General features: G+C 46.0%; 2 protein-coding genes across 2 annotated transcripts in view; one reads left to right on the forward strand and one right to left on the reverse strand.

Annotated features, from left to right (window-relative positions):
• Positions 1-23,543, reverse strand: part of LOC134296957 (zinc finger protein 24-like) — a 206,608-nt gene that overhangs the window by 112,363 nt on the left and 70,702 nt on the right. The gene's annotated exons all lie outside the window — the stretch shown is intronic.
• Positions 100-4,245, forward strand: LOC100558183 (RLA class II histocompatibility antigen, DP alpha-1 chain). Its single transcript, XM_062973138.1, has 5 exons — positions 100-278; positions 406-678; positions 1,573-1,854; positions 2,981-3,197; positions 3,459-4,245. Exons 1-5 carry the CDS (start codon positions 152-154, stop codon positions 3,460-3,462), a joined length of 903 nt encoding a protein of 300 aa, XP_062829208.1. The 5' UTR covers positions 100-151; the 3' UTR covers positions 3,463-4,245.

A 23,543-nucleotide genomic window follows, 5' to 3' on the forward strand; every position in this document is an offset into this window, starting at 1 on the left:
AACAGGTGGGTCAGCGACGGGCCTTTCCCGCATTGGCTGGGCGGCAGCGGGAGGGGCGTGGCGGAGGCGCTGCCCTCCCTCCCTCCCTCCCTCCCTCCCTCCCTCCCTGGGGGGCCACAGCAGCAGCCGCCTCAGAGCCCGAAGGAGCAGCATGGCGGGCCCGGCAGCTCCCCTTGCGCTCCCCGGACCCCTGGCCCTGCTGGGCGCCCCCCTCCTCCCCCCCCTCCTCCTCCTCCTCCTCCTCGCCCTCTCCTGCCCGTCCGACGTCGCCGCTGAAGGTGAGAGCCCGGGAGGGAAGGCGGGGGGGGGGGGCGCCACGGGGCCCGGTTCCCGGGGGAGGGGGTCTGCCTGGCTGCCCCTCCCCGCCAACAGCGCTTCCCAAACGACATCTCCTCCTTCCCGCAGAGGAAGCCAACTACGTGGAGCTGCTGATCTTCCAGGAGAGCTTCCCGGAACCGGGCTCCAAGGCGGCGGCGGAGGCGGGCGAGTACCTGCAGGAGTTCGAGGGCGAGGCCATCTTCCAGGTGGACTGGGCCCGGAGGACCGTCTCCTGGAACCTGCCCGACTTCACCCGCTTCGGATCTTTCGAGGCGGCCCAGGGTCTGGGCGTCCTCTCCGTGGCCAAGAACAACCTGGAGGTCTACATGAAGCTCAGCAACAGGACGCGCGCCCGGAACGGTAACCCTGCCCCCCGCTTGTCCCCCTGGACTCTCCCTTCCCGGCCTTGCCCCCCACCCCCGCCTCAAGCAGGCTCCCTTCTTCGAGGGATTATTGATTATTGCTCAAAGTGTCTTTTGAGCTGGTGGGGAGAATAGAGCACAAATACGAATGGTAGCAGCTATTACTCAAAGGTATAACGGTAGCATTACCTCCTCCTCCTCCTTGTAAGCCAGTGAGCACAGTTACGTCTTCAGCTGTTTCTTGAAGGTGGGGAGGGAGGGGGCCATCTTTAACTCCTCAGGAAGGGAGTTCCAGAGGTGGTGCTGGGGGTGGTGGTGGGGTCACGGAGAAGGCCCTTTCTCTTGTTCCCACCAGTTGGTCTGTAGTGAGAGATGCAGTTCACTTTGAATAGCATGGAATGGCCTTGCAGATTCAAAGCCTGGCTGCTTCCTGCCTGGGGGAATCCTTTGTTGGGAGGTGTTAGCTGGCCCTGATTGTTTCATGTCTGGAATTCCCCTGTTTTCAGAGTGTTGTTCTTTATTTACTGTCCTGATTTTATAGTTTTTGAAGACTGGGAGCCAGATTGTGTTCATTTCCATGGTTTCCTCCTTTCTATTGAAATTGTCCACATGCTTCTTGTGGATTTCAATGGTATGGCTTCTGCTGTGTTCGGTTCAGTGACATCCGTTTGAAATAATGAGAGGAGACCATGCATATATTTTCTCCCTCTGTTTACACTACATTTTCCTCTGCAAATACTTTCTGCCGTGGTGTTTGTCGCAAACCCTGGAGATGCTGCAGTTTTATCAGCTCAGCATTTCGCAAGGACACAAGCTTAATAAATATCAAAAGTTGATTTTTGTGAATAGGCTCATCCCAAGAAGTTAGCTCTTGCTTGTCTCCCTTTGCCAGCTGCGCCCTCGGCCAAGGTGTACACCAAAGACCCCGTGGAGCTGGGGGACCCCAACATCCTCGTCTGCTTCGTGGACCAGTTCTCCCCTCCAGTGCTGAACGTGACCTGGCTGAAGAACGGGAAGGTGGTCTCGGAGGGGGTGAAGGAGACAGGCTTCCTCCCCAGCGCAGACAACGCCTTCTCCAAGTTCTCCTACCTGACTTTCGTTCCAGAAGACGGAGATTTCTACACCTGCCGCGTGGAGCATTGGGGGCTTGAAGGGCCCCTCACCACCATCTGGGGTAAGTCAGAAGATTTTGCTGTGCTTGGTCTCGTTGTGGAGTTAGGGGGATTCTTGATACAACTTCTCTCTCCTTGCAGTTTTAGAATGAATTGGGATTCCTTTTAGTTTAGAGTTTTGCTTAAGGTTTAGGGAATTCCATTTTTGGTTGTTATTTTCAGGACAAGAAAGGGGTGAAAGTAGTTGTGGGATGAACACAGCCCTAACTTCTAATCCTGCAGGGCCCAAGTCTCTTGGACCCAACAGTGAATGAATCTGAAGGCCGTTCTGGTGACAAATATGGTGACATATTTCCTCCCACTCATCTCTGAACTCCAATTTGCCCTCCAAATGTTTTGTTGTTGTTGCTGTTGTTGTCTGGTTTCATGTTCTTTCTGAGTTACAGTAACCCTATCATGGGGTTTTCTGGGGCTGAGACTCTGTCACTCTCAAAGACCATCCTGTGTGATTCTATGACCAAGAAGGGAAATGAACCCTGGTCTTGGGAGCTGTAGCCTGACACTCAAGCCTAGACTCAGCACGTCCTAGGACCAAAGAGTTGGAAGAGACTACAAAGGCCACCCAGTCCAACTCCACATGTTCATAGTTTATTATTAGTTATTTATTTACCACATTTGTAGCCCACCTTTCTCATCCCCGAAGGGGACTCAGGGCGGCTTACACAGGCACTTGTTCAGTAGTTAATGTATCAAAATGCAGAACAAAACTAGGATTGTCAAATGCCCTACAAACTCATGTCTATCTGCTGGAATTTTAGGTGGCTGTAAAACCCCAACGTGTTACTTGCATCTGAACTGGGAAAAGATATGCACTAAGATCATGGAGGCATAATGTATAGTAAAAGTAATCCCTGTTGCCCCTGAACTGGCAGCCCAAGTCTGATGACACCCAGGTGTTGCGGCACCACAAAGACCCAAAAGTTTTGCTTCTTGAAGGTTTTGGTGGAGTGCAGAATGCTCCACGAGACCCTCATTTTGCAGGCCAGGGAGGGAGGGCTGCTCAGAGTGGCCAAAAGGCAACAACTATAACAAAGAGTAACAACTATCACTGGCTTGATATGTGGTAACTTTGTGATAGCACATAACCAACACAGATGAGTTGAATAATCGATGTACTGTCGGGTTGAGTGGGAAGGAGTGCTGGCACATTTCTGGGCTCTTTCCTCAACCCACCTTCTCCCATAGAGTCCAAGGGACCCCCTTCCCTCCCGGAGACATCAGAGAACGTGCTTTGCGGCCTGGGCCTGGCCATCGGCATCCTGGGCATCATCGTGGGCACCATCCTCTTCTTCAAGGCCATGAGGATGACTGATCGTAACATCAGCAGCAGACGGAGCGGTGGCCTGTGAGTCCAGTCTGTGTTCCATCAGCAGCTCGGCTGAGCTGAGAAGCAAAGGGGGCACCCCCCCCCCCCCCAGTGGAAACAACTTTGCCATGGATGGAGAGGGTGGGGCAAGGAGGCTTTTCTAGGGACAGCGATTGGAGTCTTGGGGTCAATCCTGAGTCACACCGGGATCCCACCTGCTCCAGGGATGCTTCACTAAATCTCTACTCCAAATGTGCATTGTATCCTGCTCAGCCTTCCCAACCTTTCTTCTTTCCTCAGGTGAGAAAGAGGGACCTCCTTTTCCTGCAACTGCCTCCACAACAACTTCACTATTGCACCCAAGGCCTGCTTCCCTGCCGCCATCAGCCACAAGAGCCCCCCATTTGCTCTCTCCTGTCTCCCCCATAGAACCCCACTGGAGACCCAAACCAAAGAGACTGGATGCAACCAACTCAGAGCTCCACCAAGATCCATCCACCTGGCCACCAGCAACTGGTGTATTCCAGCATCAGCCACAGAAGTATCTATGTGATGATTGAGATTGGTTGCTGCTCTTATGTGCCTTGTTTTTGAATTTGCTTTGCCTTTTGGTCAAGGTTTCCTCAGAGGAGCCTTGCCATCTTCTGAGGCTGAGAGAGTGTGACTTGCCCAGGGTCACCTACTGCGCTCCCACGGCCAAGTGGGTCCAGATCCTGGCCTCCAGAGCCCTCGTCCGGCACTCCAGGGCCCATTACCATCTCCTTTCAAGCCTTTCCCAGTTCTGCATCTCCCTGAGGGAACTCTCTCCCCTAATTCAACCAGAAGGAGAAGGAGGCACCCAGCTTATTTCCTGAAGCTAGAATTGCAGAGACCCTAAAATCTCTAGAGACCTTGCCTTCTATTACTCTTCCAGATTGATTTCACAAAATCTTAACGTTGCCTATCAAACATGTCTTTTAAAATCAAGAGCTTTAATGGCATACTTATCAATTGTATACTGTTTTAAATCTGTTAGATTGCTTTTACTGTGCACAACCCTGAGACCTTTGAGTTAAAAAGGTGGTGAATAAATAAATACATAGCTGGATTTGGGAGTTCCCTGCTTGTTTACTTGTTTATGCTGCGACACAAAGTTAAACAGTGAGGAAACCTGCTTTCTGCCAAGCACAAGAATCCACAAGTGTCCACTGGGGAGGGACCAGGTGCAGGTCAGCCGTGCCCCATAGATTGGTCTCAGGGGACAAGTGGGTCCCCACAGAGATTGTTCCAGGGCTGGAGCTGCACAATATCTGCTTAAAGATGGACAGGGAAGGAGATGCCAAACAAGATCAGGGATGACATACAACAGGCTCACAGAGCAGCAGCAAAGCAAAACAGAATATTAAAGCTCACTGCAACCCAGCATATTAAGAGTTCACTATATATAGCTCAGCTCTTATCTCCCTTTTTGTGACCATTGCACCATAAGTTTATAGCACACTGTGGACTTTGATCAAGACTGGCAGGTGACCTAAGTATCTAAGGTAAAGGTAAAGGTTTCCCCTGACGTTAAGTCCAGTCATGTCTGACTCTGGGGGTTGGTGCTCATCTCCATTTCTAAGCCAAAGAGCTGGCGTTGTCCGTAGACACCTCCAAGGTCATGTGGCTGGCATGACTGCATGGAGCGCCGTTACCTTCCCGCCGGAGCAGTACCTATTGATCTACTCACATTGGCATGTTTTCGAACTGCTAGGTTGGCAGAAGCTGGGGCTAACAGCAGGCGCTCATTCCTCTCCCGGGATTTGAACCTGGGACCTTTTGGTCCACAAGTCCAGCAGCTCAGTGCTTTAACACACTGCACCACCAGGGGCACAGTGTATCTAGAGGGGCTGAAAATGTGAGGAAAGATAGAATGGCTAAAAAGTTAGGTGCTACCAGAATGATGTGTGTTATGGATATGTGTCTTGCTGCCAAAGGATTCCTTCATATACAAAATGTGGAAGGAGGCCTGTAACCCAAGATGGCTCTTTCCAACCTTGAGGGTAAGCAACAGGGCAACGGTGGGCAAAGGGTGGTCCGTGGGCCATAGATTTCCTTCAACAGGACGGCAGGGGTGGGTTGTCCCCTGAGGAGACCATTGGCAGACTGCAGAGGCAGCGGTTGGGCACCCAAGTCTCCTCCAGCCCAAAGCTGAAGGGTCTCCAGTGCCACCCTCCCTCCCTCCCTCTTTGTCTCCTGCTTTGAGCCTGGCCTTCAGGGAAGGGGCTCCGTGGGTCCAGTGGAAGGGGGCGGAGGGAGGCCTGGCTGGCAAGGCACAGCAGGACAGGGGGTTGGCTGTGTTCTGCGGAGAGTGGATCCTGGGTTGCTTGGCAGGAGACGCAATGGCATTGAGAGATGAAGGTGGGGAGCCGGCCAGGCCTGGAGAGCTCCCTGCACCCCATCTCCACATTCCCCCCAGGGACAGTGAGGAAAGCGGGGAGAAAGCCACCCCTTGCCTCCCTTCCCTGCTGGGACCGGAACTAAAGGTCCCAGGTCCAGTCTGATCTTGGAAGCTAGTTGGGACAAGTCCTGGTGAGTCCATGGGAGAGTGTCAAGCAATGCTGGGTGCTGTAACTAATGGGGCAGGCAAAACCCCTCTGAGGATTCCTGGCACAATACAAAATCCTGTGAAATTCACGGGAGCTCCATAGCTTGTCAAGCAACTTGGAGGCCCACAGAGACAAAGAAGAAGCCCAGAACACATCTCTAGCATCCACAGATTCTTCCACTTCTGTCAGAGGCTGACATTCACTTCTGGGCTAAAATGCATGAAGCAGAGGATCATTCTGAGACCTTTTTGCAGAACATGCTCAACCACAAAGAACACACATCCTCCTGGGTTCTGTGTGGGTTCTGTTTCGAGGCTTCACAGAGACAAGGAAGTTTTTCTTTCATGTCAGGAGCGACTTGAGAAACTGCAAGTCACTTCTGGTGTGAGCAAATTGGCTGTCTGCAAGGACGTTGCCCAGGGGATGCCCAGATGTTTTACCATCCTGTGGGAGGCTTCTCTCATGTCCCCACATGGGAAGCTAGTACAACGGGCGGCAGCCAGATGGTTAACTGGGGCGGCATACAGGGAGCACACTACTCCCTTGTTAAGCCACCTCCACTGGCTGCCGATATGCTACCGGGCCCAATTCAGAGTGCTGGTCTTGACCTACAAAGCCCTAAATGGTTCCAGTCCAACTTACCTGTCCGAACGTATCTCCTCCTACGAGCCTGTGAGAACCTTAAGATCATCCGGGGAGGCCCTGCTCTTGGTCCCACCTGCCTCACAAGTGTGGCTGGTGGGGACGAGAGACAGGGCCTTCTTAGTGGTGGCTCCTCGGCTGTGGAACTCCCTCCCCAGTGATATCCAGTAGGCTCCATCCCTTCTGAGTTTTAGGAAACAAGTAAAGACTTGGCTTTGTGAGCAGGCGTTTGATGAGTGACTTCTGTTGGCTCAACTCAGTCCGGATTAAGGTTTATGTACAAGGTCTTGTGGACGAATGGTTCAAGGATTTTATACTGTATGGTTTTAAATCTATTTATTGTATTTTGTTAAATTATCTAATTGTTTTAATTGCTTACGTTTTATCTTTTTGTATTGTATATTGGCACTAGCTTTGCCCAGCCACGCGTTGCTGTGGCTTATGCTTTCAGAGTGTTGCTCTTTATTTACTGTCCTGATTTTAGAGATTATATTGTTCTGTATTATTATTAATCGCTTTGAATGCGATTTCTGCTTCTTGGCAGAATGGGGTTGGACTGGATGGCCCATGAGGTCTCTTCAAACTCTACTATTCTATGATTCTATGATTCTATATCACAGTAATTATTACATATTATATTGATAATCTTATATTATCTGCTTAGAACTGGATTCTATGAGGCCCCTTCTTCACAGCTGTATAAAATGCACACTGAAGTGGATTATATGGCAGTGTGGAGTCCAGATAATCCAGTGCAAAGCAGATAATATAAGATGATAGATGGGTTATATAGCTGTGTGGAAGGGCCTTGAGTCTACACTGCCATATAATCCAGTGCAAATTAGATAATCTGTGGAAGAGGCCGAGGCCTAAATCTGCCTGTCCCCTGGGCTGAGTTGGTTGCTAGGAGACCAAGTGGGCAGAGATTAGTCCTCTAACTGGCAGCAATTGCATAAAAACAATTATTCCTCTCCCTCTAATTAGGACTTTATTTTTCTTTTCTTTTTGTTGCATCAACCTAGAGGCGTGGATGATGGGTTGTGTTGTCAAATTTCGAGGTTGGGGGGCCTGTAGTTTTGTTGTTTTGTTGGTCGCCGTGATGCCATCACTCATTTATATATATAGATTGAATTTTGCCAGATTGTGAGCCGCCCTGAGTCCCTTCAAGTGAGAAGGGCGGGATAGAAATGAGGGAAATAAATAAATAAATAAATAAGCTGGGGCTCACAGATGGGAGCTCACCCCATCTCGCAGATTCAAACCGCAGATCCTTTGGTCAGCAGTCTTGCCAGCACAAGGGTTTAACCCGCAAGGAACTGGGACAATGGAATAAACAGAGAGGCCCAGCATCATGGAAGAAGAAGAGAAGCAACATACCTATCTATCTATCTATCTATCTATCTATCTATCTATCTATCTATCTATCTATCTATCTATCTTTATCTGGATAGATAAGCATATCCAGACAAGAGTGGGCTTCTCAGTGGCTGCTCTCAGTCTCTTCTCCCCTCCTATCAACAGGCCAAGCACTTTTCATTAAACCTTTGCATGGACAGGGGATTTCATCAGGAAGGGAGGAAGGAAAGGGAGATAGGTGGTGGTGTAGGAAGTCCCCGCAAGATGTTGGAGGGAAGAGCCCAAGAAGCCCCGAGTGGCGCCCCAGAGAATCAGGGGGGCTTTTGCCCGCTGCCCCCCCCCCTCCCCCCTTCTACCCTGAGTCCGGGATGCGGCCAAGTGTGGGTGCTGCCGCCGCGCCGCCTTCCCTGCCCGGCAACCGATGACGAGGCCCGGACGGCGCCCGCGATTGGTTCAGCGCCAGGGGAATTCCCACGCCCTTCCCGCTCCCTTTTCCTCCGCCAGGAGCTATGGGGGGGGGGGGGGGCTATAGCCAGAGCGTGGAGAGTTAAGGTTTCACCCCCCTCCCGCGGCCCCGAAATGTTTCAGGTTTAAAAAAAAAACCCTGGTTTACTCATGAATTTTAACTGCTTAGCCAATTCAGGAGTAAAGGTAGGTAAAGGTTTTCCCTTGACATTAAGTCTAGTCGTGTCCAATGACTCTGAGGGTTGGTGCCCATCTCCATTTCTAAGCCAAAGAGCCGGCGTTGTCCGTAGACACCTCCAAGGTCATGTGGCCGCACAGAGCGTTGTTACCTTCCCGCCGGAGCGGTACCTATTGATCTACTCACATTGGCATGTTTTTGAACTGCTAGGTTGGCAGAAGCTGGGGCTAACAGCGGGTGCTCACTCCGCTCCCAGATTCAAACCTGGCAACCTTTTGGTCAGCAAGTTCAGCATCTCAGCGCTTTTACGCGCTGCACCATAAGGGTAAACCAGGTTTTTTTTTAAGCCTGAAACAGTTTGTGGTGCGGGGGGTTGAAACCTCAACAGGAAGGCACAGTTGAAACTTTCCCAAGAGATGGTCATCCAGCCTCTGCTTCAAAGCCTCATGAGAAGGAAGGCGACTCTGCTGCTGAGCTGCTCTTCCCACCTGGGGGGTCTCCCCAGTGTTGAGGTGGGATCTCTTGTCCTGCCCTTGGAATGCATGGCTCCAGTGCGTCCCAGTCTCTGGAGCAGGAAACAGGGGCCCCCCCTCCCCCCCTCCCTCCTGGATGGGGCTTCCACCCCAAATCTCCCCTTTCAGCCCCCCCCCCCCCCCCCTAGCCTCCAGGCCTTGCTCTGGGCCCCGTTCCATCCTTCCAGCTCCTCTTTACATTGCTTTTCTCAGAAGTGGACAAGGGTTATTATTCCTGACCCATGCCGGAGAGAGGGGGCTAGGACTTCCCTCCACCTGGAGACAAGGCTTCTCTGGATGCAGCCTGGAAGCACGTTGGCTTTTTTCGCTGCTGCATCACACTCTCATGTTCTGCTTGTGGTCTCCTAAGACTCTGGGTCCTAAGACTCCTAAGACCCCCTTTCTCAGGGGTTGTTTCCGGTCCAGGTGCCCCCCATCCTTTGTCTGTGCATTTTCCTTTCCTTATATACCTCACAACCTCTGAGGAGGCCTGCTATAGATGTGGGCAAAACATCAGGAGAGAATACTTCAGGAACATGGCCAGACAGCCTAGAAAACACACAACAACCCTGTGATTCTGCCATGAAAGCCTTCAACAACACTTTCCCCTTTTATTGCCAAAGCGTGGCACTTGGGCACACCCAAATGGTCTCAGGAATCCCAGTAAACACCCGTCATTCTAGGAACAACGGGGTGGAGGCAGGGACCTTGAGAGCCAAAGAGGTCCTGGAAGGGAAGAGGCCTTGTGTCCGGAGCCACCGGGAGAGAGGGAGACCCCCTGGCCCAGGCCTGTGCCTCCTGGATGCCCGTCGCTCAAGGTCTCTTCCTTCCTTCCTGCCTGCTGTAACCAAGTGTGATTTTTTATTTACAGATGCCATGTTTAACCGTGTTTTAAAAAGGGTTAATATTTCAGTTACTCTGCTCTCATGAGTGGTTGCCATGGAGAAGGGGGCGGAGCCAACTGGGTTAGCTGAAGAGAGAGCAGAATTTGGAGGGAAACTCAGTCAGTCTGTGGTCAGAGAACTACAGGGAAGGTTGATTTTAGTCTGGGCTCTGGTGAAGCTCAGGGAAGGCTGATCCTAAGTTAGGGGATCAGGGATAAAATAAGTTTGGCGACTTATTTTAAGGTAGTCTGTAATCGGATGAATTACAGTGAAGACTGATTCTAAGTTGGAGAATCAGGGAGGCTCAAGAGTTTATTTGAGTCAGTCTAAAATAAGTTTGGTGGCTTATTTTAAGGTAGTCTGTTAGTGGAGAAAGAACTGACGTTTTAAGAAGTTTGGAACACCTCAATATAGTTTTGCAACTGTTCAGTAACGTGCCTCAAACAAGAAGAAAAGTTATTGTAACCATTAAGCTTGTGCCTGAATAAACTTGTTATTGTTCTTTCAAACATCTCAGTCTCTGTCATATATACACATGTTGTCGACCGCGCTTTAGGGGATCGGGCCCTTAAGGAGAGTCCCGATCCGGTCCTGAGAGAACGGACCTTGGCGGAGCCAATAGGAGAATATAAGCCGCAATACAACCTGAAGCCGAAATGAAGAAGGTCCGCCAAAGTTGAAGGAAAATCCGCCAAGGAGTCTTTATTGAGCGATTCAGCTGAAAAGGACACTAGTAGCGATCATTCAGTCTACTAGCGTACCATATAACCAAAATAAAGCCATATTTATACAATGTTTCAGTCTGACAGCCCCTTGAATTTCCCGCCCCGCTCCCCCGCCCATCTGATCGCGGATAGGCTAGAAGGTTGAACGAGGCGGGCTTTCGTTTCCCGCCTTGCTCCGCATGGCCCAATAGGAAGCTGCTTTTTGTCTCTACCCGGGCCAATCAGGAAGGAGAAGGCGGGAGTTATTGAAACAATGAAGTGACAGGGCAGGAAATATCATATTAATTCCTGCTAGACCGATTTCTAAAGGGATTAATGACAGCAATCAAGGGTTCCTGTCACGCATACAGATTTTAGATATGCCTTGGGGTGTCAGAGGTGGAAGTAAGGATGGGTGGTAATGAGCCATATTTACAGGCTCTGCAGGGCGCCTTCCTGAGGTGTCCTGGTTTTTCCTTTGGGTGAGATATGACAATGTTTGCCTTGGGGGCGAATCACCTTTTGTTTTTGGGAAGGGGAAGCCTGGGTCATAGGAGCTGGGATGGGTTCTAGGGTTCAGGTTGAGTTCAGAATATTTCCTATTTGATTTCATGACTTGACAATTATATGAAATAAAATGAAAAATAAAATAAAGTTGGAATATAAAGCCTGCTGGGAAAAATACATATTTTCCGGGGATCCCAAAGAGTACAAATACATATAGGCAGACAGATAGATTTCATGGAAATAAGGGAGAATCCATAAAAGTGAGTTACATTGCATAAAGGGGAATCATGAGTGATATAAACAATTGAAAATATTTGATAAGAACGAAGTTCATAACATCTGGAGAACCCAATATGGAAATTCATAAAAGTGGCGTTTTAGCAGCATGATTTTACAATTCATGAAGTTGTTATCTCTTGCCTCAGAGTGCAGGGATAATCCACAGTAAACTCCAGTAAAAAGTCTCAATCACCTTCTACTATAAATATATGGAATATAGAACATAAAGTCTTGATTTTTGAACTATCTTTTACAAAGTCCTGGAGGGGAGGGTGGTCACCTCGATCACACACACATCTAAAATAAAGAAGAAGAAAGAAAAACCAAGATTTAAAAGTCTCCTCTCTAAGTAGCCAGTGACTAAATCTTCCAATAGTGGTGGCAACATCTGGTGGCAGCATTAGAAACATCTTTACCTCTGGTGGCAGCGTTTAAAATAAAAACATCTTTATATTGGTGGCAGCGGATATAGTTATATATATAATATAATTTAATAAAAACATCATCCTTCTCCACAATTGGTGTCAGAGGTGGGATTTTAAAAAAAGATTTCTCCCCCTTTCTGACATCTCCACACCTGCCTTCATGAAGGGGCTGCATTTCCTTCTTCCCCCCAAAATACGCCTTCAGTGCCCCCCTATTCCGCTTTGGTGAGGCCTCTCTCTGCCCCCAAATGCCTTAAGGACACAAACAAGGGGGAGAGCATTGGGGACTCTTTCACCAAAGTTAGGGGGTTCCTTTGTGTCTGTGTATTCTCTTCCCTGCAACATTGAAATTAAATTATTGCCATTGACAACATGTGGCTTCCTGTCTGGAGGATGTCCTTGCTGGGGACCCAGTCCCCTTGGGAAGCCCATTCAGCCACCAGATCTGACCCAGTCCCTTCTGACCCTCCAGTCTTTGTGCCTTCCGCTCCCAGCTTGGCCAGGAAGCAGGGATTCTGGGAGCTGGAGTCCCAAACAACTGGAAGACCATGTTTGGGAACCACTTATTTTTAAATCGCTGTTTGGGAATCCTAATTTTTTCTGTATCAGTAAAACCAGAGGGAATCATAGGCTTTGGCCTACAATTGTAGGCTTTGGCCTACAAAACCTTAAACGGCTCTGGTCCAACTTACCTCTCCGAACGTATCTCCCCCTATGAGCCGCCCCGCAGATTAAGATCTTCCAGTGAGGCCCTGCTCTCGGTCCCGTCGCCGTCACAGGTGCATTTGGCTGGAACGAGGGACAGGGCTTTTTCGGTGGTGGCTCCGCGGCTGTGGAACTCCTTGCCAAGGGAGATTAGGGAAGCCCCCTCACTCATGTCTTTTAGGAAGCAGCTGAAGACCTGGATGTGGGACCAAGCTTTTGGCCCATCCTAAGATACGGTCGATATAATCTGATGTATTCGCTGAATTAATGTGTAATTGAATACAGACTGGCTCTGACTTTTGGCCCAATGCTACTGGCCCTGTTGTAATGGCCACACAGTGCTTACTGTTTTAAATGGGGTATAATATTGGTTTTTAAGTGTGTTTTTACGATCGTTTGTTTTACTATATTTTGTATTATATGTGGCATTAATCTTGCCATTATGTAAGACCGCTCTGGGTCCCCCTGGGGGAGAAGAGCGGTATATAAATTAAATAAATAAATAAATAAATAAATATCTGCCTGAAGTCTGGACTGACTCCAACGGGGAGAGGAACGCAGGGCGGGTTCAGGCAGAAGCCTCCCTGGCTTTTGTGCCCGTCTGCTGCATTCAAGGAAGCAAAACAGCTTTTCCAGGCTGCTGCTGTCCTGACAGCGTTCCCAGGCCATGGTCCCAGGTAATGCGTTCCTTTTTCCAGATGACTTCCATCTAACACTTCCTCAGTGCTAACAACAAGGAGGAGCGGCAAGTGGGTTCCATACGTGTCACTACCTAGAACTCAGAAGGACATAGACAAATGATCAGGACAGGTAAAGAGAACATTAAGACAGAGTAGTCAGCAAAAGGGAATCCAGAGAAACAGTGAGAACAATTCAGAGGACAGTCGGCCACTGCCCAGGGCTCCCATCACTCTGTGCTCATCTTCAACCGACGCAGAGTGAAGAGATACTGGGATTAGATGGCGCACAAATACACATGCATTGCAGCGCACCGCCCTGGCATTTCCCCACGTGGCCATGTTTTGGGGTCACGCTGTCTGGGTCTCCCCTGCTCCATGCTGGTGTCCAGGTCTCTCCAAAGCACTTCAGGAAAGTTTCCCTGCGTCAAACTGGACTAAGCCATTCTGGCTGGCTCTGGTCAAACGTCTGGAAATCTCTAAGTTTCATGAGCAACTATATAGGAATCTAGTTACATTAAGTTTGGAAAAGAGAAGATTTTTCTTCTTCTCATTTTCTTCTTCTTTTTCTTCCTTTCACTCTTCTTCTTCTTTGATCTGCCAGGGACTGGCCCAAAATGTATGCTCATTAAGTACAAAATATTCTTTCTTTCTTGGGCACTTGACAGGGACCAGTAGCCAATAACTCAGAAATTGACTTTGGTCTTAGAACGATCACTTTGAGTAGCAGTGATGTAGAATTTGGAACAAGGATAGTCTCTGCTGCTTCAGAGCCTAAGACCAGAGATAAGAGAATCAAATGACAGTAGATTCCGTCAAAATGACAGGAAGAACTTTCTGGTTGCTAAAGCAGGGGTCCCCAAAGTAAGGCCCGGGGGCCGGATGTGGCCCATCAAAGCCATTTATCCGGCCCCCACGGCACAAGGACATAAGGGGGTTGGGCTAAATGACCCAAGGGGTCTCTTCTTCTCTTACAACCACTATTATTATTATTATTATTATTATTATTATTATTATTATTATTATTAACATTAAGGCTGGGTGATCATCTGTCGGGGGTGCTTTGCTTGTGCTTTTGGTGCACAAAGGCAGAAGGGGGTTGGACTCAATGGCCCAGGGGTCTCTTCCAACCCTTATTATTATTATTATTATTATTATTATTATTATTATTATTATTATTATTATTATTAACATTAAGGCTGGGTGACCATCTGTCAGGGGTGCTTTGCTTGTGCTTTTGGTGCACAAAGGCAGAAGGAGGGTTGGACTCAATGGCCCAGGGGTCTCTTCCAACCCTTATTATTATTATTATTATTATTATTATTATTATTATTATTATTATTAACATTGAGGCTGGGTGACCATCTGTCAGGGGTGCTTTGCTTCTGCTTTCGGTGCACAAAGGCAGAAGGGGATTGGACTCAATGGCCCAAGGGTCTCTTCCAACCCTCTTTTTTATTATTATTGCTGTTATTATTATTATTATTATTATTATTATTATTATTATTATTATTTATTGCTCGGTGGCCAACTATAGTTCGGGCCTCCAACAGTCCGAAGAATTGCGAACTGGCCCCCTGTTTGAAAAGTTTGGGGACCCCTGTGCCAAAGAGTGGAATGGATACCTTGGTGAGTACCTCTCTTCTTTGAAGATCTTTAATAAAGGGTGGATGGGTTTCTTTCAGGAGTGCTCTAGTTGTGGATTCCTGCTAAATGGAAAACATGTTAAATAGCCCTTGCACTCCTTTCTTTTATTTTATTTCAGCTTCTGCAAGAACCACGAGTCTGGACCCTGGCATGCCTAGCTTCCCAGAAGGCTCAAGCTATTCTATGGGATTCTCTGCCCAACCATTGGCAATAAAAAAATTGGTTTTGCACTCCAGACTGATAAAAGTGACATTCGCCTTCACTGCCCACCAGATTGGAGGCGGTGCTACTACTACTAATAATACACTTTATTTTTTGCCCTCCTTTCTTCACGGCTCGAGATGGGTTACAACATTATAAAAAACACATTCACCTAAAAACATTACTTATAATAAACATATTAAAACATATTTCCACAAGATACATATGAAAATATCCAAAACAGAGATTAAACATAAGATGCAAGTTTAAAGATCGATTTGCAAAGACTCTGGCACAAGCCAGTCAAGACGGTCGCAGCGGTGATGGGCACACTGGACGCAGGGCCTCAAGACCGTGGCCAGCACTTGAAAACAATCGGAGCTAAACGAATAGATCTGATTTTGATTTATACTGGTCAGTTTTTATTAAATATGTTCTAGAAAGTGAAAAAGGAAAACAATACAACCTTGTTGGTCAGGAATTTTGGATATGACATTTGTTTAATGGTTGACTTATAAATTTTATGGTAAAGGAAATACTTGTTCACGCCTTGGTGGTGGGGTTATGTGTTTGTAAAATGTTCATTGTTTTGTGTTCTGTTTCACTGTAAGTTGTTAATGTATGTAAATAAGAAATATTTTTTAAAAAAACAATCAGCGCTGCCAAAATCACCACGTCAGCTGCAAAAGGCCACCCTACTCGGATCTGCACGCATTATTCGCCGAGACATCACATAGTCCTGGACACTTGGGAAGGGTCCGATGGATGATCCAATACAAACGCCAGCAGAGTGATTTTGTTTGCTGTGGACTCATTGTGTTGTGTATCAAATAATACATTTCAGCACAGGGCGAATGGACATCTGTCAAGAAGGCTTGGATTGTGTGTCCCTGCATGGCAATGTTTTAGACTGGACGGCCCTTGGGGTTCCCTTCTAACTCTAGGGCTCGGGCTGTGGCACAGGCTGGAGAGCAGCTGCAATGAATCACTGCAATGAATCACTCTGACCAGGAGGTCATGAGTTCGAGGCCCGGCTCGGAGCCTATGTTTGTCTTGTCTTTGTTCTATGTGAAAAGGCATTGAATGTTTGCCTATATGTGTCATGTGATCCACCCTGAGTCCCCTTCGGGGTGAGAAAGAAGGGCGGGATAGAAAGGCTGTAAATAAATAATAAATAAATAATTGCCCAGCAGTGGCATGAAGGACATGAGAAGATCACACTAGATGAGAAGGTTTCACTAGATGTGGGCCAGAGCTTCCCACCCAGTCCTCCAGGATTTTGGACTCCATCCCCCACAAGTCCCAGCCATGCTCTGCAATGGAAGAAGATCAAGTCTGGAACATCTGAGGACCCAAACTTAAGATCCACTCCTCTCTGCAGGTCCCAGTCTGCCCCTGACCCCCCCCCCCGCCCCAATCCCTGGCAGGAGAGAGGAAGCACCAGGGGCTCGGGTTCCGCTTCCCCAAGCGGCTTCAAGCTGCGCTCAGCAGGCCTTCCAGGGAAACGAAAGAGGCCCAGGGCCAGCACGGCAGCTGCAAAGCCCAACTTCCTCTTAAGGCCACCCAGCCCCCAACCCCCTCCCACCCCACGGAGCCCCACTCGCCCCAGAGCCACAAGGGCCATTGAGGGCGGCAGAGACGGACACGAGGGCCAAGGCAGAGGGAAGGTCCTCAAGACCCCCGTCCGGTGGGGAAAGGAAAAAGAAAGTCCCGACTGTCAGATAGAGGCCTCTCTCCGTTTGGAAATATTAGCTCACTTTGAGGCAGGAAAGCTTGGTTTAAGAAAAACAGGAACAAGCAACTACCCTGTTTCCCCGAAAATAAGACAGGGTCTTATATTAATTTTTGCTCCCAAAGAGGCTCTAGGTCTTATTTTCAGGGGATGTCTTATTTTTCCATGAAGAAGAGCTCACATTTATTGTTGAACAACAAAATGAACATTTATTATATACTGTAAAGTAGTTGTCATCACAAACCAGCATCACCAGACAAACTGTGAATCCTATCAAGAATTTCTTGTTACTACCATTATTTACATGTGCAACAATCTATGGTACCTCTTGCAGTTTAGGATTCACAAGGTTTCCACGCTGATTTCTTTCTATTCTAGTTTCAATGTAGTCATGAATGATGAATAATATAATATACTATAATAATAATATGATAATATAATAATAATATAATGATATACAATATATTAATTAGATAATATAATAATAGGATAATATAATAGAATAATAGAATGGAATAGAATGATATAAAATATATTAATAGGATAATATAAAATGGAATATAATAATAATAAAAGAATATGCTAATAATGATAAAATAATAATAGGATAATATAATTGAATAATAGTATAGAATATAATGATATAAAATATATTAATAGGATAATATAAAATGGAATATAATAATAACAGAATAATAATATGAAAATATAATAGAATAATAATATAATGATATAATAATAATAGAAAAATATAATATAATGATATAAAATATATTAATAGGATAATATAATAATGGGATATAATAATAGTAACCGAATATGATGATAATAATATGGCAATAGAATAATAGTATAAAATAATGTTTCAGGGCATAGGATAGGAATAAGGATGAGAGGAGAATCCCAATGCGTCCTGTACCTTTAAGAAACTGAAAGAGCAGGACGAGTGGAAAGCCCTCTTCCTTCCCTCCCTCCCTCCTTCCCTTGCCCTGGCTCCAGGAGCCAATCAGAAGCCTTCCCAATGGGACTCTGCTGCAGCCTTAGTTGCTAGGTCTTACTTTCAGGGGAGGCCTTATATTTGGCAATCCCCCCAAACCCCTGCTAGGTCTTATTCTTTGGGGAGGTCTTATTTTCGGGGAAACACAGTATGTCCCAGTTGTTAACAGAACTGGCAATATTTGCAGACTCCCCATTTCATATCCTTCGGTGCCACTTTCCCATTTGTCAAAATATAATATACTGTATATACTTGAGTATAAGCCTAGTTTTTCAGCCCTTTTTTAGGGCTGAAAAAGCTCCCCTCGGCTTATACTCAAGTGAGGGTCCTGGCCGGCTTCTATTCAGGTCGGCTTATACTTGAATATATAGGTATTCAGAGTTGGACAGTCTTATCTTATTAAAGTCTTATTATTATCTTAAATTACAGTTTTATATAAATATTCAAAAACATTTAACCTACTGATGCCTCAAATAATGCAATTTTATTCGTGTCTATTTTTATTTTTGAATTTGACCTGTAGCTGCTGCATTTCCCACCCTCGGCTTATACTCGAGTCAATACGTTTTCCCAGTTTTTGTGGTAAAATTAGGTGCCTCGGCTTATATTTGGGTCGGCTTATACTTGAGTCTATACGGTACATTAAACATTGGGTGGTCTTTTCTTTCATCGGACAGTCCTCATTCCATTTTTCCACCGTTCTCTTGAGAAAGACCTTGCGTGGTTTTCTTCTTCTCGACACAAAGCCATCAATCCGTCTAAACACGATTCTTATTTACTGAGAGATCGGGATGTCCCATTCTCTGCAAAGCAATTATTTTCTAAGAAGCCTTTCCCCAGGTACTCTAAGTCCCATTATACATTGATATGAAATAGAAACAAAATTTGGTGTGAGATTTTCTAGCTGGTCCTACATATGGACACAATAGGATACTAACGCATGGCAACATTTCCACACTAGCCAATGTGGTTCTACAGAGCATTTATTTATTTATTTATTTATTTATTTATTTATTTATTTATTTATAATGACCCAGGACAGAACCATAAAGAGACATAGCAGGATCCTGACACAGCCCCACATGCAAAAAGGGGACATTTTTGTTGTGATTTCAATAATGGGGGCCATGGTAGCACAGCGGGTTAAACCACTCGCTGCAGGAACTTTGCTGACCGGAGGGTCGGCAGTTCAAAGTTGCGAGTCGGGGTGAGCTCCTGACGGTCAGCCATAGCTTCTGCCAACCGAGCAGTTCAAAAGCATGCAATGCGAGTAGATCAATAGGTATCACCTGGGCAGGAAGGTAAAAGGGCTCCCCAAAGAGACATGAGCGGAGAAGTCTATGAACAACGGGCTTCTCAACATGGAAAAATGGAACAAGAGCTCCTCCCCATGGCTGGAACTGAGCATCACACCCAGATGCTGGAGATGGAAGGGGAAGGCCTTGACCTTTGTTGGGGCCGGGCTATGGCACAGGCTGGTGAGCAGCCAGCTGCAATAAATCACTCTGACCAAGAGGTCATGAGTTCGAGGCCAGCCCGTCTCGGGGTGAGCACCCGACAATTAAAAATAAAATATAGCCCCTGCTCGTTGCTGACCTAAGCAATCCAAAAGATAGTTGCATCTATCAAGTAGGAAATTTAGGTACCACTTATATGTGGGGAGGCTAATTTACGACACCATAAAAATCATCCAGTCGCTGTTGGAATGAGGAAGTTGCCATCACAGTGGCCGGAATCAAGCATCCCCTCAGGAAGCTGGAAGGTGGAGAAGGTTTAAATTGCCTCTGCGTCTGTCTCTGTCTCTGTTCTATGTTCTATGGCATTGAATGTTTGCCCTATACGTGTACAATATGATCCACCCTGAGTGCCCTTCAGGGTGAGAAAGAAGGGCGGAATATAAATACTGTAAATAAACAAACAAACAAACAAACAAACAAACAAATAAATGTTGCATGTCTTCACTGTGTAAACCGCATTGAATGCTTGCCTTATTTGTGTATACTGTAATCTGTTCTGAGTCCCTCCAGGGAGATAAAGCGGAATATAAATAAAGTGTATTATTAGTATTAGTATCCACAAAGCCATATATATGAAAATAGATACCCTGTTTCCCCGAAAATAAGACAGTGTCTTATATTAATTTTTGCTCCCAAAGATGTGCTAGGTCTTATTTTCAGGGGATGTCTTATTTTTCCACAAAGACGAATTCACATTTATGGTTGAATTTTTAAAAATGAAAATTTATTATCTACTGTACAGTAGTTGTCATCACAAAACAGCATAACCAAACTGTAAATCCTTTCAAGAATTTCTATATTATATTTTATTGCTATACTGTTTTACAATTACTGTTTAAATTTCTGTTCGTATGTAAATTTATGTTGTTGTTGGGCTTGTCCCTGTGTAAGCTGCCCTGAGTCCCTTCTGGGAGATAGAGGTGGGATACAAGAATAAAGTTATTATATTATTATTATTATTTTATTATGACACAGCAAACAAAATAGATATGCTGGATTTCGTATCACAAAACCACAAGTCGAACACTTCCCAAGTGTCTAGGACTGTGTGATGTATTTTCGGATGATGCGTGCAGATCCCAGTAGGGTGGCCTTTTGCAGTTGGCAGATCGTAATTTTGACAATGTCTATTGTTTCCAAATGCCGGCTGAGATCTTTTGGCACGGCACCCAATGTGCCCATCACCACTGGGACCACCTGCACTGGTTTCTGCCAGAGTCTTTGAAGTTCAATCTTGAGGTCCTGATAGCGGCTGAGTTTTTCCTGTTGTTTTTCATCAATGCAACTGTCACCTGGGATGGCGACATCAATGATCCAAATCTTTTTCTTTCCACAACTGTGATGTCTGGTGTGTTGTGTTCCAGAACTTTGTCAGTCTGGATTTAGAAGTCCCACAGTATCTTTGCGTGCTCATTTTCCAATACTTTTGCAGGTTTGTGATCCCACCAGTTCTTTGCTGCTGGCAGGTGGTACTTGAGGCATAAGTTCCAAATTATTATTATTATTATTATTATTATTATTATTATTATTATTATTATTATAGATGCCCCCTGGGAGGGCACAGTCTATGAGGAAAGAAGGGTGTAGATATGTTGATGAGTCTCTGGTTCAAAGTACCCAGTTCTGTGTGAGACAAAGGTGCAAGACCCCAAAGACAAAGGGGGTGATTGTAGACAATCAAGGACTTGGCCACCGGCACAGAGAGACAATGAATTCATAGTTACTAAGCTCCCTATTCCATAGGAGCAGCAGACTCTCATCCTCAAGTTAAATGTGCAAAAATCCTAAGTGCATTTTGTTGAAAAAGAGAATCATACATACACATACAAAGATTCCAACAACTATCATGTCAGACTACACAGAGAAGCCATTGAAATCCACAAGCATGTGGACAATTTCAACAGAAAGGAAGAAACCATGAAAATGAACAAAATATTTAAAAACTCAAAAATCAGAACAGTAGATGGGAAGCAACACTCTGAGGGCAGAGGAGCTCCAGGGACAGCTAATGACTCTGAACAAAGGATGCCCCCCAGGCAAGAGACGAACTTTCCAATGCTAATTAGGATGATTAACTGCAACATTAATGCTGGCTTCCAACTGACAAAGAACTCTTGTCACACCCTGGACTCTCCACAGATATATATTAACCTTCCATGCCTAGTTTCTCCATGCCTCACAACCTCTGAGGATGCCTACCATAGATCTGGGTGAAATGTCAGGAGAGAATACTTCTGGAACATGGCCACACAGCCCGGAATACATACAACAACCCATTCTGATAGCTATTCTAGCATATGGGTTGGTACGATCTGATGGATTTTTGGATTAATATGAAGTTGAACATAGACTGGCTCTGTGACTTTTGGCTCAATTTTACCGCCCCTGATGTAACGGTCACACGGTTTTTATTACGTTAATTGGATTTCGATACCGGTTTTTAATTGTGTTTTATGACTGTTTGTTTTTTATTAAATTTTGTATTATATGCGGCATCTAATTGTGCCATTGTGTAAAACCGCTCTGGGTCCCCCTGGGGGAGAAGAGCGGAACATAAATTAGAATAAATTAAAATAAATAAACATCTGTCTTGGGTATTAGCTGGAGGGATCCTGGCCATCATTTCCTTTCCCAAGGGATTATGTAAATTCAGGGCGCTGAGAGGTGGCTGTCTTCAAAAGGTATTTTGATACATGCATTTGATACAGTTTATACAGTTTATACTTTTATGGATTAACACTATTCATAAAAGATACAAACTGATACATTTTACAAAAGAGTTGGATATGATAGAGTTTGTCAGGTACAGCTGCTGTTTGGTCAATTCCGGAGCCTCCAGCACTTTGCATTTTGCAACACCGTGTCCACAGAAAAGCATTTAATAAAAAGAAAAATTGTATTATTTGCTTGGAGTCTCTTGATAAACTTCAAGGGAGGGGGTGCAAGGGCTTGACAACAAAAATGCAACATGTGAATTTCTAGCTGGCTCTACATATGAATACAATATGGTGCTAAAGCAGGCACAACATTTCCACATTAGCCGATGTGGTTATACAGAGAAATAATGACACAAGGAGATCCAACTACTCCAGGAAATGATGCCCAGTGGCTGCTCACGGGAGGGAGGGAGATGAGAGGCAAAGCTGAAGTATTTTGGCCACATCATGAGGAGACAGGAAAGCTTGGAGAAGAGAGTGATGCTGGGGGAAGTGGAAGGAAAAAGGAAGAGAGGCCGACCAAGGGCGAGATGGATGGATGGATGGTATCCTTGAAGGGACTGGCTTGACCTTGAAGGAGCTGTGGATGGACACGGCTGACAGATTAGCTCTGGCCTGGGATGGTCCAAGAGGTCACCAAGAGTTAGAAGCGACTGAACAAATAAACAACAACAACAACAAAATGACACAGGGCAGAACAACAAAGGAACCCAGGAGGACTTGAGTCTTTCTAATAGAGTATTTATTATTTATTTATTTATTTACAGTATTTCTATCCCGCCCTTCTTTCTCACCCCAAAGGGGACTCAGGGCGGATTACAATGAACACATATATGGCAAACATTCAATGCCAACAGACAAACAACATTCAGTTTTAGACAGACACAGAGGCATTTTTTTACATCTTTCCAGCTTCACGATTCCGGCCACAGGGGGAGCTGTTGCTTCACCGTCCATTGGTGGCTGTTCTTCCTCATTCTTTTCCTCGTGAGCAGTTTTATGGTGTTGTAGATTAGTTAAATTAGCCTCCCGCATAAAGCGTACCTAAATTTTCCCTACTTGACAGATGCAACTGTCTTTCGGGGCTGAATAGGTCAACAGCAAGCCGGGGCTATTTTTTTTTTAATGGTCGGAGGCTTAACCCGACCCGGGCTTCGAACTCATGACCTCTTGGTCAGTAGTGATTTATAGCAGCTGGTTACTAGCCAGCTGCACCACAGCCCGGCCCCAGGAGTATGACAAAATTCCTAACCAGGTAGCTAAGCTAGTATGCGTATGTGTATATATATACATACACACACACACAAAGAAAGCTAGCCACCCCGTTCTGGAATGCAAGAAAACATAACCAAAGCCTTCCTGACAGATGGCCATCCAGACTTTATTTAAAGACCTCCAGAGAAGGAAGGGGACTCTTCCAGACTTCCAGGCGGGGGATTTTCCTTATGGGATGGGAGCAGTGTGGGATTTAGGACAAATGAGACCCAGTGCTGGTTTAGGTGTTTTAACTTTGTCTTATTAATGGTTTGTTTTTAATTGTATGCTTTAATTTTTCATGTGTGCGTTTTCGGTATTTTATGTTTTTGTATGTATACTCTTTTGCATTTGTAAGCCGCCCTGAGTCCCTGCAGGGAGATAGAGGCAGGGAACAAGAATATTATTATTATTATTAT

This window comes from Anolis carolinensis, chromosome 2 (assembly GCF_035594765.1).
Source record: "Anolis carolinensis isolate JA03-04 chromosome 2, rAnoCar3.1.pri, whole genome shotgun sequence".
Classification (NCBI taxonomy): Eukaryota; Metazoa; Chordata; class Lepidosauria; order Squamata; family Dactyloidae; genus Anolis; species Anolis carolinensis.

Bases quoted from the DNA above. Each gene is read 5' to 3' on its own strand.
- LOC100558183 (XM_062973138.1), top strand. From the start codon at position 152: ATGGCGGGCCCGGCAGCTCCCCTTGCGCTCCCCGGACCCCTGGCCCTG. The intron at 679-1,572 runs GTAACCCTGCCC...TCCCTTTGCCAG, and splicing joins CAGGACGCGCGCCCGGAACG to CTGCGCCCTCGGCCAAGGTG. The intron at 1,855-2,980 runs GTAAGTCAGAAG...TGTCGGGTTGAG, and splicing joins GCCCCTCACCACCATCTGGG to TGGGAAGGAGTGCTGGCACA.